Below are 20,607 nucleotides of genomic sequence, written 5' to 3'. Positions count from 1 at the left end.
GAGAAAAGGTATTTAAGGTGGTCAATTGAAGTTGTGCTTCCCTTTGATTCTCCTATGAAGAGTGACAGCATGGGATCCTCAAAGCAACTCTCAAAAGATCTGAAAACAAAGATTGTTCAGTATCATGGTTTAGGGGAAGGCTACAAAAAGCTATCTCAGAGGTTTAAACTGTAAGGAATGTAATCAGGAAATGGAAGGCCACAGGCACAGTTGCTGTTAAACCCAGCAGGTCTGGCAGGCCAAGAAAAATACAGGAGCGGCATATGCGCAGGATTGTGAGAATGGTTACAGACAACCCACAGATCACCTCCAAAGACCTGCAAGAACATCTTGCTGCAGATGGTGTATCTGTACATCATTCTACAATTCAGCGCAATTTGCACAAAGAACATCTGTATGGCAGGGTGATGAGAAAGAAGCCCTTTCTGCACTCACGCACAAACAGAGTCGCTTGTTGTATGCAAATGCTCATTAAGACAAGCCAGATTCATTTTGGAACAAAGTGCTTTGGACTGATGAGACAAAAATTTAGTTATTTGGTCATAACAAAAAGCGCTTTGCATGGCGGAAGAAGAACACCGCATTCCAAGAAAAACACCTGCAAATTTGGTGTGGCGCGGTGTGGCTAGTTCAGGGACTGGGGCCCTTGTTAAAGTCGAGGGTCAGATGAATTCAACCCAATATCAACAAATTCTTCAGGATAATGTTCAAGCATCAGTCACAAAGTTGAAGTTACGCAGGGGTTGGATATTCCAACAAGACAATGACCCAAAACACAGTTCGAAATCTACAAAGACAATCATACAGAGGGAGAAATACAATGTTCTGGAATGGCCATCACAGTCCCCTGACTTGAATATCATTGAAAATCTATGGGATGATTTGAAGCAGGCTGTCTATGCTCGGCAGCCATCAAATTTAACTGAACTGGAGAGATTTTGTATGTAAGAATGGTCAAAAATACCTCCATCCAGAATCCAGACACTCATCAAAGGCTATAGGAGGCGTCTAGATACTCAACTAAGTATTGATGTAATATCTTTCTTGGGGTGCCCAAATTTATGAACCTGTCAAATTTTGTTATGATGCATATTTTCTGTTAATCCAATAAAATTAATGTCACCGCTGAAATACTACTGTTTCCATAAGGCATTTCATATATTAAAAGGAAGTTGCTACTTTGAAAGCTCAGCCAATGATAAACAAAAATCCAAAGAATTAAGAGGGGTTCCCAAACTTTTTCATATGATTGTATCTGGTAACTGTGCTGTTTGTGTATTCGTAAATACTTCATATTTGCTCAAATTGTACTATTTGAATCTATTATTTTGTATAGTTTTTCTCATTACTGAGTTAACTTATTGAAGTTTGCAAATGTTTTGTTTTTTCAAGAAATTGTTGGCTTTGTGTAGTGGTTTGCACAGCGTTAGGTTAATGGTAGGTTGTAATTGTGCTGTTTTGTGTTGGTAATGTGTCGCATTTCATATTTGCACGTAACCAAAATCATTGTGGTATGTTACACATGCTAGCAAAGACGTGATTCTCATTCTGATTCTGATCACATGACTACCTTGTAAAGAATATTGATACTGTATGTGTGTATGTATTTCACTATCTACTTATTACTCTCTCAGTGCAGACCCATGTTTTACTTCATATCAGAAATTAATAATTTATTATCTACTCTTGGTTCACGTCCTGCTCATTCTTTTACTTAACATGGTGATGTACTGATAACTGTCCACTTTTAGAGAGTTCATTGTTCAGTCAAAGCTACTGAACATGGGATGCAGGGAGCTATCTGCATATGGCTTACTGACTGCTCCCTCTTGGCTTACTTCACTGTTTATTCAACATTGCTAACACATAACTCACTAACTACTCATGGCTCAGTTTTACTTTGCATTGCTTGTTTGTGGCTTACTTACTCATCACTTGAGGTTAGCCTAAAATTGCTTATTGAATTGAACATCTACTAATGCCACACTCATCACATCAGGTGCTTCTTTAACACCGTATTTCCTGTAGTACTCATAGTTTGCTGACTGCTAACTCACTTTTACTAAACCTCAGTTACAGATCACTCATAATCTGCTCATTAACACATTTGTTAAAATTATATGCCAATAATTTAATGCCTTCTTATGGTGCACATGCTGCTCCCTTATGGTTTACTCAAAACAGCCTATACATAATTCTCAACTGAGTATGTCGCAGAGTATTCACTGTCTACTTTTACACAGATTAGTCAATGTAAAACAATAATTCACAACCTACTCGTTTCTCTTTCATTACTCACAAATGGTTTCTTTAACATTGCCTATAAATGATTCTCAGACTGACTATATTTCAGGTTATGTACTGTTTACTCATTGCTTTTACACAGATCATTGAACTTAAATAATAATTCACTAACTTTTCATACTCCTTTCATTACTAACTAATGGTTTACTTAAAATTTTCTACAAATAATAAGTCCTGACTGACTATATCCTATTCTGACAACCTAAATGTGGCCTTTTCCTGCTTACTTGTGTCAATGTAATCTTGCTAGGGAGCTAAAATACTTCCATGAGTTGGACTTGGAGCACCTTAATGGCATTTCCATCTGAGCAGTGCTTTTGCCTTCCTTTCCATATTTGCTTATGTTTAAAGTTAAGGTTACTCATGGAGTACCACGAGATCCTTTCCAACTTGTAATCATCATTCCTGTTTCATTTTTCCCCTTTTTTTATTCCTAGATGTCTTATGAGCACTTGGACAATAGGTGACTGAGTGAACACTCACACTTATCTCATTCAATTTTACTAATTTATGCTTGCTGTACTCCAAAATGACTCGGCTATCACATTCTTTTAAATGAACTATTATGACTCTCTTAAATGCAGCTAGAGCACATTCATTTTTTATATATTGATCCAAAACATGTTTGCTGATTGAAGACTCATTAAGTACATATTATTTTCACTGATGACTCGTTGTTTTCTTTCTCTAAATTGTGTACTCCATGCAGGAATTTTGTTTGTCATTCTGCCATCAAGAAGCACCGACATGCTCAATGAACTAATATTAATACTGTATAGTAGTCACCACATACTCATTGCCTTCGTTTTGGTATGCTGGCTATCTATACCTGTTCATATTTACTGGACTGTTCACTGGACTGCAACTTACCATCCCTTTAACTTTGAAGAAAGAATAGATGACTCTCTAAAGGATCACATTATGTCCTGCTCTCTAATAATGGATGGGTCTGCTTTTAGCTCTCCTTTTATAAGACAATCTTCTGGAACATATCACATTCCTGACAGTTCACTTGTGTCAATGTATTTCTTGCTAAGGAGTTATGGTACCTATATGAGTTGGTCATGGAATAATTTAATGATATTCCTGTAGAGTGGGGGTCTTCAATGTCATTTCTGAAGGGTCATAGTGTTGCACCCCAGTTTCTTAATGAAAAGTCAATTATTGCCGTTGAAGTATGTACTGCTTTTTATGCTTCATCTTAGTTTTGTTTCTTATAATTCCTCACCCTTGTTTATTTTAGTCTTAAAGAGCTGTGTTCACTGTTTTTAATTGCTGCTTATTAACAATAAGATGTAAGTGACAAATGAACCAGCAGTTCTCTATCTACCTTGTTTCCGTTTACACCTGTGTGCATTGCATTCATTGTGAATTATCTGGTTTAATAAAATATATGGAAGGAAAATGTGGAGAAAAAACTGAAGGACTGACAATTATGCATCTGCTTTTAGGCTACACATCATTTAGATGATATCCTTGGAAAGGAAAAAAAAAAGAATGACCTGGCATGGCAGAATGAAAACACTAAAAAGAAGTAAGATCTGTTACGGGCAAGGATTGTTTCCTAATTAAGCAACCAGGTTGGAACAAAAACCTGCAGACACTGCAGCCCTTCAACACCAACTCGGCCTACCCCTGCTGCAGAGCAATGTGTTTCAGCAAAGCATTTCAGTCTGCAAATTGTCCAAAGGAAGTGGAAGGCTGGTGCTATTGTCTTAAACTGTTACAACCACCATTTACATTGCTGCACATGGACATCAGACTGTAAGCCCAATGAGGACTACAGGGTGACTTTGCAGAGCAGCTATAAGGTGGGTGATGCTGACAATAAGAAAGCAGGATATAATGTCAGTTAAAAATGATAACGGTGGCCCTTGGGGTCACATTCTATTGTATGTGTTCATCTATCCACCCATTCTCTTACTAGGTGGAATCAACCTAACTTATAAAATGAGGGAGGAAAACCAGAACAAAACACAAGGACACAAAAACAACATGCAAATTCCACATAGACATTTACCAGGCCCTCTATAAGTTGAAAGTGGTTATTGTTTCTTTGTTTAAGAGCTAAAAGAACAAATAAAAAAATCTAGGTGCTTATTTTTTCAGCCGTTACAAAAATCTGGGAAGTGCCAGGAATGGAGGACCAGGTGTGCTAGATGTCATGGCATTTTGGGGCCTACTGGAAAGGAAAGCTTCACTTCAGAGTTCTGACTCGTCCCTACAAGTGAGTATCTGTGGTCCTTCTGCATTACCTGTGTATTCTGGAAAGCAGATAGTCAGAGGAGATTTCAGAATTTTGTCTTCAAATATATCCCTTTTGTTTAGAAAGAGGATGATGGATGTGTCAGTAAACCATTTGTTGTTACAGATACTGTCAAATAGCTTCAGAGATTCATGCATGCGGTTCTGCAAACAGAAAGAGCAGAGAGTTAGCTGAGCACACTGCCACACTTGAGCACCATCCAGAGAGGCAAAGGGGCAATAAGACATGCGCATCATGGGTGGCGCTCTCATCTACTACAGCTAAGAGAGAGCTACAGGGCCTAAATAGGTAAAGTAGAGTAAAAGGATTTAAGGGTGCAGGGGGAGGACAGAGTTGGGGGGGTAGGGTAGAGATTCATGCACCATGCGTGTCTTGGATTGTTCTTGTGCCCAGTGCATGGATCTACCACTAAGTCATGCAGTTTCCTTTCTTTTATTCTTTATTTAGCCGCAAACAGTTGCTTTTCTACATTAATCAAGGATGGGGGAATTCCTTGAATTAATCCAGAGTTGGAAGCAGACACGCCAGACTTGTTGAGTTTGCCTTGACCTTTAACAGGGAGTAAAATATGGGGGGTGACTTAAGAAAAAAAGGTTGACGTGAAGTGTCATGAAAAGCTGCAGAAAACTAGACCACAAGAAACATCAAAGAAGCAACAATGGAGGTTTGATATTAAGTTTTGGAATAATGGGACATGCCATACAGAGAAGAGGGCATGACAAGGCAGGAAAAGTGGAAACTTTAGATGAAGGAGAGGTCAGGCCCTCTGGCACCAGCCTTCCTGGAGACAGTAGTGCTGGAGTGAGGGACACAGACATGGATGGGGAAGGGGAGAGTTCAGGGCAAAACCAAAAACAAAGCCAGTCAGTTGGTGCTGCTTTCAACTCTTTTAAGACTTTTTGGTGGTGTTCAGGAGGAGCTTCATACCTGCCAAATTTTGGTGAGCATCTCTCAAAATCGATTTCGCTTTATAGCATTTTGTTAGAATAGGTCAGCTGGTGGAAGAAATGTTGCAGAGGGTCGTGTTGCTTGAAAGATGTTTGTAGCAAGAGGCTGTAGCCAGATGATTACACAGGCAATCTTCTCAACTGGGCATGGGATAGCAGAGAGCAGGCAAGAGTAGAAGAAAGCACACAGCCAGGGAGGATCATGAGAGAATCAGCTGCCCTTCAGAGCTATCCTGTGCCCTATACGTTTCAGTCGGGTTGCATATGGTCAACTCACACGCCAGGTCAGCAACAAAAAGTACATTAGAACCACAAAAACAGAAAAGTCTGCCGCTGCTGTGCTGCCCTGGCATATTGTTCCGCTGCTTTTGCTGCACTAAATGATCAGAGCAGACAGACATGTGACACAACACACACAAACATGTACATCATTTTAGTATTCAACATTCTAGGATAGGAATGTCTATGTTTCAGTCAAGGGCCCAGAATAGTTAGACTTTGTTTCAACAGAACATTTCACAGCTCATTCAGGTCATGGGCCACGTATTGAGTGTCTTTAGATTGATTTTTATGGAGCCACAGGCCACTTTCAGAGTGACCCCTGAAAAAACGTGTCAGCAAGGATGACAAATCATTATATTATTCATATCATTAGTATTATAGCACCTTGGGGCAATTGCTCATAAATAATTAATTAAAAACAGAGAAAATGTATGCTGTGATTCAGATTCTTTACAAAAAAGACACAGTTGGGACACATGATGCACACTTTATTAGGTTAAAGACGTCTACCCCATGGTAATGAACTGTGTTGAAGTATATGCAGCTGTTTCTGCACCAACTTACACAATATGAACATTTAATAATACCACATACACCCCATCCTCCCAAATGACCACCCTCACACCTCTTGTGGGTTAAGTCAAGTCCTATACAATCACTAGCACGTCACAGGGCGCGAGGGACAGACTCTGAGGAATTAGCAGCACAGGCTTTCACAAAGAAAAGCAACCAAATCCTTCATGTCTGTGAGGGCCGCCCAAATCCCCGTGCACAAAAGCAACTCCTCCACATGCCAGAATCCACGAAGATTATGTACAGTAAAAGCCTTTCCCTTTAGTTCCCCATCTAGGTCTTGTAATTCTTCTTCAGAGAGAGAGTTAAAACCCTCAAGTGTTTCAAAGACTAGAATGAAGTGGGCACAACAGGTTTGTTAGATTTTAGAGCCAATAAAAACAGGAAAGCGTGCCACAGCTTAGAAGATGGTTTTCAGCAAACAGCTGCCTGGATTATGGAACTCATCAATTCTTGAGAATTGTTTTTGAGTTTCTTCACTTTTTGAGTGCACTCCCACTATTTGTGTAAAAGGCATGACACAAAGCTGGATGACAATGTCATTGCTGGAATTTTGCAGACTGTTTGCAAATAATTAACTGTAGAAACAGAAAGATTACATTGAGCTTTGTCACAATATAAAGAACTGCAAGAATACCAGAAATGCAGATGTTCATTTCTTTTGCCACTGTTAGACATGGCAGAAAGGCATGGTGGCATCAATTTGAATTACAGCCTAACAGTGTACACAGCATGTGCAAGATAAAGAGATCAGCAGCGATGGGGAATTCACAAGTTTTTAAATACACTTGGGTGAGTATTGTGCACACTTAAGTACTTCCTCCATCTTGTAAACCTGAGAGCAGAGTCACAAGGAAGCTGGTGCCTATCCCAGTTTGCACTGAGCACAAGGCAAGAACAGCCCCTGGACAGGGCACTAGCCCACCGCAGGGTGAACACACACACACACACTTCAGGGGCCAATTTAGCATTGCCAGTGCACCTAACATGCATGTCTGTAGACTGGGCGAGGAAGCCGGAGCACCCAGAGGAACCCCACATGGATGTGAGGAAAAGATGCACCCGGAACTTGCAGATATTTACTTTTTTACTGTACATCAGACCACATTATCAAATTCTAAACACCAATACAAATAATTCTCATTCATACTTGACCCTTTGGCTAAAATCACCCTCTAGATTAAATCAAATGGATTTGAGCCAAGCCGACTCTGTAGCACTCGGGATACTGCAGTGAAACTTGGTATGCTAAAAGTCATGGACGATTTTATACTCAATTAAAAAATGTCAAAGTAGTAACATTGTGATGTGTACAGAGTACAGCAGAATTCTTCCTTGTATACCCAACGACATGAGACATGTTGCCACTCTCTTGTGCAGTGATAACAAGAAGGGATTAAAACCGATAACGCCATATTTTTTTACCAGAAAAGACAGATTACAGTGTTTACAGATAGGTCGACATTTAAATGGCAATGCCACCCAAATTGAGTACGAATACACAGCAAAGAGCCACAAGAGCAGAACACTATAAGCTCAAGTCAAAGCAGCGCCCCCTACTTGTACACTTTTATTACACAGTTGATGTAAATTGGAAGTCATGTGACATGACAAGTCTAACAAGTAAGCTAGTGGTAAAGCATCCCCCCATATTTAGCCTCTCTTGGGATAATTGTAATGCCTGGTTTTATTGTTTAAATCCTTGAGCGGTGAATTGAGCTCAGTTGGGACAAAATTCCTTTCTAAAAAAATGTTAATCTTTAATTATACTTGTGCTTGCCTCCTCGTATAGGCTGCTTGTGAGTTTTAAGACTGTTTATAAGATTTTATTAAAGGAGTTTAAGGGTTTACATGGTTTACCTCCAGAGAATAGTAACAAGATGTTGAGCCCTTATGAGACTCAAAGATCTCTCAGATCATAAGATGTCACCTTGCTGGGTGTCCTGATGACAAGGTTGAAATCCAGGGGTCAGTGGGAATTCACTGCTAAGACTCCAAGGCTCTGGAATAGCCTGCCTTTTAGTATTCAATCATCTGATTAAGTTTGTGTTCTTTAATCACATCTTAAGACATATGTGAATAAATTACTTTTAGTACTTTATTTTATATTCTGTTTTACTGCTTTTAAATGTTTAGTTGTTGCTGCAACTTTTCTTAATTGTGAGGCACTTTGTGCATCCTGCTTTAAAGGTGCTGTATAGATCAAGTTTATTATTATATTGTTATATGATTATTATCATTGGCTGAACTATGGCTTATTTGTAGTTGTCCTGTTTTTAAAGGAATCCAAATAGCCAAAGTGATGGGTTCCCTGCCCTGTACCCATCACTCCATTTTCTGGAACCAAAGTGCCATAACCGTTTAGCATTGAAAATTTGGCTGACGTGTTATCTAAGGTGACTTACAAAATCAGGGTAGGTTAGTAAAGTCTGGATTTGGAACAAAGGAAACTTAAGTGACTTGCTTATCTCCCAGTGAGGCAGCGGAAGTATGACCGATGAATGAAGGTAGAGTTGGTCTTCAATTAAAAACTTGATTTCATTTGCTGTTTTTTTCTTCATGTCCATGTAAATTTTCAGGAAGTGGTTAATTTAAAATTATTTTAAACAAAATGCACATGTTGACATTGTCAGTATATGACTAAATACCTGACATGTGGATTATGTAACACAAGTAACCGAGAATTTTTTTCATGGACATTTTGATATTGTTTGTTGTTATTCAGGGTGGGCCTTCGTTGATGGCCAAAACATCTCCATTCTCAAACAAAGCAGGATATTAAAAATTCTTCTTGGGCATCACTACAAACAACATGGTTAAGGAACAAATAAAAAATGATAATTTTTAAAAAGAATATTCCTTTAAAAGTGAAATTACTGCAGGCTGTCTGTCATTCCTTGGCACACAGTTTTCTCCACTCCTAATGAAAAACACCTGAATGAACAAGGCCATTTTGTGGTGGTACTCTGAACATAAATTAGCACTTGGGTTACTGCTCCATTACAAAGAAAAAAAAAGATGTAAAAATGTTGTCGATTTTATGGATATTACTGAATTTCCTGCATTTCAGTCACCGTTCTGGTGTGTGCCTAGTTTTTGAATACTACAGTACTGTATACATACTGCATGTGGTACATACTTTATATATGGTACACACATGTACATGCATACTGTATACATTGCATCCGGAAAGTATTCACAGCGCATCACTTTTTCCACATTTTGTTATGTTACAGCCTTATTCCAAAATGGATTAAATTCATTTTTTTCCTCAGAATTCTACACACAACACCCCTTAATGACAAAAGTTTACTTGAGGTTTTTACAAATTTATTAAAAATAAAAAAATTGAGAAAGCACATGTACTGTACATAAGTATTCACAGCCTTTGCTCAATACTTTGTCGATGCAAAAATCCTCTGGTCTGATGAGACAAAGATTGAACTCTTTGGTGTGAATGCCAGGCGTCATGTTTGGAGGAAACCAGGCACTGCTCATCATCAGGCCAATACCATCCCTACAGTGAAGCATGGTGGTGGCAGCATCATGCTGTGGGGATGTTTTTCAGTGGCAGGGACTGGGAGACTAGTCAGGATAAAGGGAAAGATGACTGCAGCAATGTACAGAGACATCCTGAATGAAAACCTGCTCCAGAGTGCTCCTGACCTCAGACTGGGGTGACGGTTCATCTTTTAGCAGGACAACGACCCTAAGCACACAGCCAAGATATCAAAGGAGTGGCTTCAGGACAACTCTGTGAATGTCCTTGAGTGGCCCAGCCAGAGTCCAGATTTGAATCTGATTGGACATCTCTGGAGAGATCTTAAAATGGCTGTGCACCAACGCTTCCCATCCAACCTGATGGAGCTTGAGAGGTGCTGCAAAGAGGAATGGGCGAAACTGGCCAAGGATAGGTGTGCCAAGCTTGTGGCATCATATTCAAAAAGACTTGAGGCTGTAATTGCTGCCAGAGGTGCATCGACAAAGTATTGAGCAAAGGCTGTGAATACTTCTGTACATGTGATTTCTCAGTTTTTTTATTTTTAATAAATTTGCAAAAACCTCGAGTAAACTTTTTTCATGTTGTCATTATGGGGTGTTGTGTGTAGAATTCTGAGGAAAAAAATGAATTTAATCCATTTTGGAATAAGGCTGTAACATAACCAAATGTGGAAAAAGTGATGCGCTGTGAATACTTTCCGGATGCACTGTATATATATATATATATATAAGGCAAAAAGAGTAAAGCTTAATTTTGTGCTATAAAAGCAATTGATTAGAATATATTTTCTTTTCTCATTTCCTCGATGGGTGTGGTATTGCTTTTGGAGTAATAACTGAACATTATATTTTAGGTAATAATTATGCTTTCAAAAATGGATATTGAATGACTACAATTTTTTCAAACAGATGTTCTTTGGTGGCCTCCAAGCAAGGCAGACATTTCTCAACACTTCTAATTGTCTGTAGCAGTCAGGGCGTCAGTGCAGACTGTGCAGTGCTCAGCACACATTATAACGGAGCATATTAACATTACACAAAACTGGCAGCTAGCATGTGGGACTTATCTGCTGTGCATGAACGCTTATATTACAACCTTTATGATTATTGGGGACTCCATGCAGGGCTGTAAGACATCAGTTCAGTTCTTAACGTTAGCATTATTAGCATAATATAAGAAGAAAAAAAAATCCTGATAATAACTAACATTTCAATAATCCAGCTAACAATTATTAAACCTGGTGAATCCAGTTGTTAGAGCAAGAGAATTTTTTGGAAGTATGGGTTACAAGATAGGAACCAACCCCAGGTGGGGTGCATGGGGGGAAGAAACAAACTCCACATAGGAAGTTGTGAGGCATCAGAACTAGCTACCCCTTTTATTAATAAACAGCAATTTCTTATTATGCAGGGCAGGTGCCCCGACTAACAGCTAATATCAATGTTATCTGTTTAGTCATAAACATTGTTTATAAAACTCCAGCCTTATGAGATCTAAGTGGCTGTAACCTTTCCAGAAGTAGCCTCCATGGTATTTGCAATCTGTGGGCTTTTCTTCTTGGACTTCTCAGACCCTGTGTACAGAAGGTCAAATCCAGAATTTGTTGCCAGTTGTGGGAATCCGTCTTCCCCCCTTGACTAGTCCAAAGTAGCACCAGTTTTGTCAACAGCTCTGCTTTAAGGAGACTGTTCCCCATGCTCTTCCATCTATATTTCTGAATCTGCTACTGTTATAGCTTGAGCATTTATTAATTTTAGAATTGCTGCTCCATGGCGGAAGACTCAAAGTGCTTTTTCAGTACTCCCTCACGTCATTCTGTTCTCTCTAATTGCACTGGCATTTCTTGTATTGCGTAAGACTGGCAGTGATGGCGAAGGCAAATAACAATGCCTTATAAGGATTGGCTGATTGCTTTTTTTAATGCAAAACAAATGACATTTGAAATAACCTTCCAGGATTTACAAATGAAAATATTCATGCAAGTGCTTAAAAAAAATAAAAATTGAAGTTAAGGATCTCCCAGTGGACACCATTCCCTGTAAACAAAGACACTGAATAGTACACAGCACTGCCACAGACCCCTGTTTTGTAAAGAAAAGAACATTGACATAGCAGATATTAGTATTTTGTTTTATTCCATCAGCTGCATTATATGTTCAACTACATAATGTCAACACGATCAAACTGTTACATATGTTTTCAGATCATTCAGAATCAACAACTCAATACATTGAAGACAGTCTTTCTTAAACGTCACACTTTATAAGGCCCACATTTTATGGCAAAAATGCACCATTAGAAAAAAAGAGTCAATACCAAAAACTTACCGTGGTCTCGTCTTCATGAAGCACCTGATCGTAGCCACTTAATGCCACGCAAAAAATAATTGCTGTCACATCTTCAAAGCAGTGGATCCATTTCTTTCGTTCTGACCTTTGACCTCCCACATCAAACAGCCTGTAAATAAGTAATATGCTGTCAGTGTTAGTGTTTGCTCAGGTTGGTGGGTTTGGATCTAATCAAAGGTCAAATTGAATTTAAATGGTTTTCCTTACATTGTTTCGGCTCCACAACAAACAAATATACCTGCAAACTTTATTATACTGCCCCATCTCACTTTTTAACATAGATTATAATTTTTATAATGATTGTTGACTCTAAACAAGCTGTGTATTACTGGTTAAGAATGAAATGATTTGCACAAAATTGAATTTGTAGCAAAAATATACACCATTAACACATTTTCATCTCATCTGCAACCTTTTCCTACATGCACAAAATCATGGCAGAAATTGAATTTGGTGCAGAGTGTGGTGAGCGTGGCACAGATAGAGGACATTTACCTGCAAAGACTTTGGAGAAGCTTTTCTACTGCTAAACTCCATTAGCCTAGGTATGCAGTCACTGATGAGATTCCAGAAAGATCCCGGCTTGGATAAGCTTACAGAGTTGGGGAAAGTGAGCCCAGATAGTTTGACCTCTGACCAAAAGTAGTGTGAGTTATTGCCCGATTTCCCCCTCCTTGCACCCTCCACAATGCTGGAAAAAATACTGCTCAATTCCGAGGAAACAAACACTATTTCCGCAATATATAAAATCTTATTAGAGTCCCTACCTTTCAAAGATCCAAGAGGACATTGGGAAGAAGATCTCTTAATCAATATATCAGAAAAGGAGTGGAAGGTAGCAAAGCAGAGAATTCACTCGAGTTCTATATGCGCAAAGCATAGAATTATTCAACTAAAAATTATATATCGAGCTCATCTGTCTCGCTTAAAACTGTCCAAAATGTTTCCAGGCCAGGATCCAACCTGCGAGCGCTGCAACCAAGCTCCTGCCTCACTGGGTCACATGTTCTGGGCCTGCACCAAACTAACATCATTTTGGACAAAAATTTTTAAGTGCCTCTCAGACAGCCTTAGTATCACAATCCCTCCTAACCCACTAACAGCTGTGTTTGGTGTCCTTCCAGATGGACTTGAATTGGAGAAGGACAAACAAACGGTGATTGCATTCACTACACTCTTGGCACGCAGACTTATTTTGTTAAATTGGAAGAATCCTAATTCTCCTCTTATAAGTCAGTGGGAAACTGATGTTTTATATTATTTGAAATTGGAAAAAATCTAATTTTCAGTTAGAGGATCTGTACAAAATTTTTTCAAAACTTGGCAGGATTTAATCAATATTATTTTAGAATAAGAGAATTAACTATTATTGCATTTAACTCCCTTCTCCATCTCTTATTTATATAGATATTTACTTCTCCCCTTCTTTTGTCTAATGTTGCCTTATTAAAAAGCTTAAAGAAATTTTCCTTTAGCTAAGCTCTCCTTCTCAGGGATGGGGTTTGATTTGTTTTTAAATTTGTTGGGTTATAAATTGATCTGTTTGTATGGAATGATTACAATGAAAATTAATAAAATAAAAATATAAAAAAAAAAAAAAAAAAAAAAAGTAGTGTGAGTTAGAACCAGTGGCAGTGCACAAGGCATGGAATGAGCCGTGGAAAAGTGGGTCAGTTTTGGTGGGCGGCCAAGGATTATAAAGCAGTTTCAGGTGTGGAATAACACTTAGAGATCAATATTCTTTATTTCCACCCAAAAAAACACTTAAAAAACACTAATTTTAGTGTATTTCACACTTCACAATCGCAAAACTGCATGCAAAATATAACGAAACAATATGTGAAGTGAAACACTGCTGTTTCGCTCATTACTATGTATAATTCAGTATACCCTATGGCTCTGCATTGAAATGAGCAGGCCTACAGAAAGAATACATAAATAAATACACTTGCCTGTAACCTGCACTCCTGGGACATTTTTTTCTCCATTTACTTAATAGTCAAAATTCTTTGGTCTTGAGTGTAACAATGGTTGCACAGGACTGGGGTTGACAGCTGTCTATCTACCTTATATCCAACTCTATCTTGTACCTTTTCTCAAAGTGTTCAGCTTTTCAAAAAAAAAAAGTTATCTTTTATTTTCACCTCCTTTTCTCCTGTTCAGTTGTATGGACTTTATTTGCCATTTGCCAGCCCCTTAGAAATTAAAAGGCAAGTGGCTTAGTGCCAATGTCATCACATCTTACCTGAAGTGGAGATTCTTGAACGTAAAATGAGTTTCTACAATCCCAGTCGTCTTGACCCTGGTCCGCAAGATGTCCTGTTCTGTTGGCTGGTAGTCCGCTGCTCCAATCCGATCTAAGCTGTCTAGATAGCTGAAATACAAGCAAGGCAACAGTCTTAAAAACAAAACAGCCACATTCATCCACAGTCTTTACTGAAGGACTAGCGTTTATGTTTGATTATTAAAATGCTTTTTTGAACTTGTTCAGTATGAAAATACAAAGGTAACATTGATCTGAAAAAAATGAACCATAAAAGTCCACATGACAAACCTGCAAACATGTACAAAGTTGTACTATCTTAAGACTAAAAATGAGTTTTATTGTGTGTAGTAGCTGCAGGAGCTGTGCATCCAAAAACCCACAAATAAGGGCCTGAACACACCTCACCATGTCTGTCAACAGGCAAATGTCTCTATAATCAAACTGTTTAATTAGATACAACACAGCAAAACATGTGTGTACTACCAGACCAACCACAAAATCCTCAGTGAACCCTTAAGACCTGGCAAACCATTACAATGTTATGTCTTTCACGTATCCATGTCATATGTCATATGATCTCAAGGAGTGCCTGTTAGGTTAATGGGTGTCTCTAACTTTACTTTGTGTAAATGAGTCCACAGTGTATGGGTGATTTTGCCAGACTGCCATCCTGTCCAGGGCTGGTCCTGCCTTGTGCCTGGTGCTGCTTAGATAGACCCCAGCTTGTGCCAACTTGAATTGGATTACATGGGTTGGAAAATGGATGGTTAGATGGATGGACATATAGCTCAGAATATCGTCTGCATGCTCATCCAGCTTTCTTTACTGCCTATGTTTTATATACTGAATGATCCCAAGACTCTGTGTGTGTAGTGTGTGCAGTTTAGGGTTTCTAAATGGATTTTCAAAATTCTCAGAAGCATCACTGACATTAATCCAATAAAATTCTTTCATTTCAGTACAGATAGATATACTTGAGTCAGTGAAAATTTACGGGATGTGCATTTAGGATAGAATCTTGAAAGCACCTTTGCACACAAAGGACCATGGAAATCTGGAACAAATTACCAAAAGATTCAGTTGAAACACTGATGACTTTTAAAAATAATCTGGATACGTTTGTCATTCGCTAACCGCACACGCTTGATGAGCTGAGTGGTCTCTTCTCATTTACCTAATTTCTTAGGTTCCCCCTTTATTTATGGGGAGCTACTGTATAATGGCATTTTAGATTTTACAGCTGGTTACCAGCAGAGGGTGCAGTTATGACAATTCAGTTTTAGATGGCATGGAAACTGACAGGATGTGAGATTGTAATGAAGGGAGGAAGAATGCCTCACTGTTTTCTAATAATAAATAAAGCAAGTGCTTTGCTAGGACCTTTTAATTGCACCCTTTACATAGGTTATCGTTTAGCACAACTGAATACATCTAACAAAGTTTCGGAGAAGTCAATCTAGATATTAGAACATAAGAAATTTGACAAACAACAGGAAGCCATTCAGACTATCAGCTTATAGCTAAGCTGTCCCAATTTCTTATCCAGATACTTCTTAAAGGTTGTCAAGGTCTCTGCTTCAATTCCATGCCTTGTTTTTTTCAGATTCACACAACCTTTTGCGTAAAGAAGAGCTTCCTGGCTTCAGTCTTAAATGCTCTTCCCCTTAATTCCCACTGCTGTCCTTGAGTATGTTCTTAAGTTGAAAGAATGTTGCTGGATCTCCTTTATCATTGCCTTTGTAAATTTGGATGACCTGGATTAGGTCTTCATGCAGTCTCCTCTGCTCGAGTCAAACAGGTTTAATTCTCTGAGTCTGCTAGAGTATGACATTTCGTCAAGTCCTGGGATGCACTTGGCTGATCTCCTCTGCACAGCTTCAAGTGTTTGCATGTCTTTCTTGTAGTGTGGTGACCAGAACTGCACACAATACTACAGAGCTGGTCTCACTATTGCATTATATAGTCCTTTGATTTATATTCAGCAGTTTTTTACAGTATAACTTAACCCAGCCACAGAGGATGCAGATACCAGTGTGTTTCTTCGTGCCGGTCCCAAGCCCGGATAAATGGGGAGGGTTATGTCAGGAAGGGCTTACGGTGTAAAATTTTGCCAAATCAATATGCGGACAACAATACAAATTCCCATACCGGATCTGTCGATCCCCGGGTTAACAATGACCGCCACCAGTACTGTTTGTCAACAGTGTGCTGGCGGAAATTGGGCTACTGTTGGCTGAAGAAGAAGGAGAAGAAGAGGGGGGAGACATGTCCGGAGGCAGGAGGAGAGGAGGAAAGTAAAGAGAGTGGAACTGAGTGTAGGAACTTTGAATGTGGGCAGTATGACTGGTAAGGGGAGAGAGTTAGCCGATATGATGGAGAGAAGGAAGGCTGATATATTGTAAGTGCAAAAAACTAAATGGAAGGAGAGTAAGGCCAGGTGGATTGGAGGTGGATTCAAATTGTTCTATCATGGTATGGATGGGAGGAGAAATGGGGTAGGAGTTATTCTGAAGGAACAGTATATCAGGAGTGTTTTGGAGGTGAAAAGAGTGTCAGGCAGAGTAATGATTATGAAGCTGGAAATTGGAGGTGTGATGATGAATGTTGTTAGTGCATATGCCCTGCAAGTTGGGTGTGCAACGGGTGAGAAAGAAGATTTTTGGAGTGAGTTGGTTGAAGTGATGAACAATATACCCAAGGGACAGAAAGTGGTGATTGGACCAGATTTCAATGGACATGTTGGTGAAAGGAACAGAGGAGATGAGGAGGTGATGGGTAGGTATGGTGTCAAGGAGAGGAATGAAGAAGGTCAGAGGATAGTGGATTTTGCCAAAAGGATGGACATGGCTGTGGTGAATACGTATTTTAAGAAGAGGGAGGAACATAGGGTGACGTACAAGAGTGGAGGAAGATGCACACAGGTAGATTACATCCTATGCGGAAGAGTCAATCTGAAGGAGATTGAAGACTGCAAAGTGGTGGCAGGGGAAAGTGTAGTTAAGCAGCATAGGATGGTGGTCTGTAGGATGATGTTGGAGATCAAGAAGAGGAAGAGAGTGAGGGCAGAGCCAAGGAGCAAATGGTGGAAGTTGAAAAGGGAAGACTGCAAGGTTGAGTTTAGGGAGGAGGTGAGACAGGCACTGGGTGGCAGTGAAGAGTTACCAGACAGCTGGGATGTAGTAAGGGTGACAGCAAGAATGGTGCTTGGCGTGACATCTGGAAAGAGGAAGGAGGAAAAGGAAACCTGGTGGTGGAATGAAGAAATACAGGAGAGTATACAGAGGAAGAGGATGGCAAAGAAGAAGTGGGATAGTCAGAGAGATGCAGAAAGTAGACAAGAGTACAAGTAGATAAGGCACAAGGTGAAGAGAGAGGTGGCGAAGGCTAAAGAAAAGGTGTATGATGAGTTGTATGAGAGGTTGGACACTAAGGAGGGAGAAAAGGACCTGTACGATTGGCTAGATAGAGGGACCGAGCTGGGAAAAATGTGCAGCAGGTTAGGGTGATAAAGGAAGATGGAAACGTACTCACAAGCGAGGAGAGTGTGTTGAGTAGGTGGAAAGAGTACTTTGAGAGGCTGATGAATGAAGAGAACGAGAGAGAGAAGAGGTTGGATGATGCGGAGATAGTGAATCAGGAAGTGCAACGGATTAGCAAGGAGGAAGTAAGGACAGCTATGAAGAGGATGAAAAATTGAAAAGCCGTTGGTCCAGATGACATATCTATGGAAGCATGGAGGTGTTTAGGAGAGATGGCAGTGGAGTTTTTAACCAGATTGTTTAATGGAATCTTGGAAAGTGAGAGGATGCCTGAGGAGTGGAGAAGAAGTGTACTGGTGCCGATATTTAAGAATAAGGGGGATGTGCAGGACTGCAGTAATTACAGGGGAATAAAATTGATGATCCACAGCATGAAGTTATGGGAAAGAGTAGTGATGATTAGTGAGCAGCAGTATGGTTTCATGCCAAGAAAGAGCACCACAGCTGCAATGTTTGCACTGACGATGTTGAAGGAGAAATTTAGAGAAGGCCAGAAGGAGTTGCATTGCGTCTTTGTGGACCTAGAGAAAACATTTGACAGGGTGCCTCAAGAGGAGTTGTGGTTTTGTATGAGGAAGTTGGGAGTGGCAGAGAAGTACGTAAGAGTTGTACAGGATATGAACGAGGGAAGTGTGACAGTGGTGAATTCTGCGGAGTGACGGATGCATTCAAGTTGGTGGTGGGATTTACATCAGGGATCAGCTCTGAGCCCTTTCTTATTTGCAATGGTGATGGACAGGCTGACAGACAAGATTAGACAGGAGTTCCCGTGGACTATGATGTTTGCTGATGACATTGTGATCTGTAGCAATAGTAGGCAGCAGGTTGAGGAGACCCTGGAGAGGTGGAGATATGCTCTAGAGAGGAGAGGAACGAAGGTCAGTAGGAAAAAGACAGAATACGTGTGTGTAAATGAGAGGGAGGTCAGTGGAATGGTGAGGATGCAGGGAGCAGAGCTGATGAAGGTGGATGAGTTTAAATACTTGGGATCAACAGAACAGAGTAATGGGGATTGTGGAAGAGAGGTGAAAAAGAGAGTGCAGGCAGGGTGGAATGGGTGGAGAAGAGTGTCAGGAGTAATTTATGACAGACAGGTATCAGCAAAAGTGAAAGGGAAAGTCTACAGGATGGTAGTGAGACCAGCTATGTTATATGGGTTGGAGATGGTGGCACTGACCAGAAAGCAGGAGACAAAGCTGGAGGTGGCAGAGTTAAAGATGCTAAGATTTACACTGGGTGTGACAAGGATGGATAGGATTAGAAATGAGTACATTAGAGGGTCAGCTCAAGTTGGACGGTTGGGAGACAAAGTCAGAGAGGCGAGATTGCGTTGGTTTGGACATGTGCAGAGGAGAGATGCTGGGTATATTGGGAGAAGGATGCTAAGGATAGAGCTGCCAGGGAAGAGGAAAAGAGGAAGGTCTAAGAGAAAGTTTATGGATGTGGTGAGAGAGGACATGCAGGTGATGGGTGTAACAGAGCAACATGCAGAGGACAGAAAGATATGGAAGAAGATGATCCGCTGTGGCGACCCCTAACGGGAGCAGCCGAAAGAAGAAGTTTTTTTTACAATATAACTTCACATTTTACTTGTCTTTTAAAAGCTTCTGTATTTTGTGAAGTTGGTGAAAATGTTTTGTAAACATAAATCCCCGAGTTCTTTTAAGAGGTTGCTTCCTTCAGGACTCCCATCTTGCATATATAACTGACGTTCCTTTTACCCACATGTAGCACTTTGCACTTTTCCGCACTAATGGATCATCTTTGTATATGTTACTTTTCCTCATACTTTCCAGTAGATTCTCAGCAAGGCTTTATACCCTACAGCACCATTATGGATATGAAGATGTTTGCTGATTGTGATAACCACTAAAAGCAAGCTGAGGCCCAGTTTTATTTTGGATGCCGAATTAGACACAGTGAAAGGCCAGGTGGGCATTCCCTTTGTGTTTAGGGATTGTTTTCTTTGTAGAGACCTGGAATTTATTTCTAACATGTGGGAAATAATTAATTCTTATTTATGTTTTAATAAACAACACGACACAATAAACAAACACAATCCAAATAAAAATAAGCAGATTCAATAAATAATATGCACCAAAGACAATCCATGAAAGCCAGCACTACAGCCCCACATGACTCAGAGTGCCCTATTTAAAGTGGTTCTTCAATTAGAATAAAACAGCAAAGAAACTGAAATGGTTCTGCACAGGGCTGGCATGTTTACTTTACAATTACATTAATGAATTCTTGCCAAACTGAGCATAAATTCTGAGCAGATCCTTGTAAAAAATTATTTTTTTTGCAATGTCAGACTACATAGAACATCACTTTCCCACTGAGTTATACAGTAGATGGTAGATTGAGATTCTTCCAGATGAGCACAGTAAGTTTTTGCACACGGACAGCGGTATGGGATATTACAACAGCTTTCTCATAGCACAATGTTATCCCATCTGGCATTGCTTCACATATTGTTAAAGTATTAGGCATGATTTTAGGCCCAAGTTTTATAGATTTATTACAATTTGTACCACCACAGCAAACATTGGCCTCTTTTCTCATCTCCCCAACAGTTAG

At 39.7% G+C, this 20,607-nt stretch overlaps 1 protein-coding gene across 2 annotated transcripts in view; it reads right to left on the bottom strand.

Annotated features, from left to right (window-relative positions):
- Positions 1–20,607, bottom strand: part of gnao1a (guanine nucleotide binding protein (G protein), alpha activating activity polypeptide O, a) — a 341,984-nt gene that overhangs the window by 21,867 nt on the left and 299,510 nt on the right. Inside the window, exons 5-7 of one of the 2 annotated variants that reach the window (XM_028809389.2) lie at positions 14,468–14,596; positions 12,202–12,331; positions 4,560–4,713 (exon numbers count right to left, since the gene is read on the bottom strand). In XM_028809389.2, coding sequence (XP_028665222.1) covers positions 4,560–4,713; positions 12,202–12,331; positions 14,468–14,596 — 413 coding nt within the window. The remainder of the gene's footprint in view (positions 1–4,559; positions 4,714–12,201; positions 12,332–14,467; positions 14,597–20,607) is intronic. The other variant, XM_028809388.2, reaches the window with a different exon arrangement.

This window comes from Erpetoichthys calabaricus, chromosome 9, assembly GCF_900747795.2.
Source record: "Erpetoichthys calabaricus chromosome 9, fErpCal1.3, whole genome shotgun sequence".
In the NCBI taxonomy this organism is placed as follows: domain Eukaryota; kingdom Metazoa; phylum Chordata; class Cladistia; order Polypteriformes; family Polypteridae; genus Erpetoichthys; species Erpetoichthys calabaricus.
This window is presented reverse-complemented; position numbering and strand designations above follow the sequence as displayed.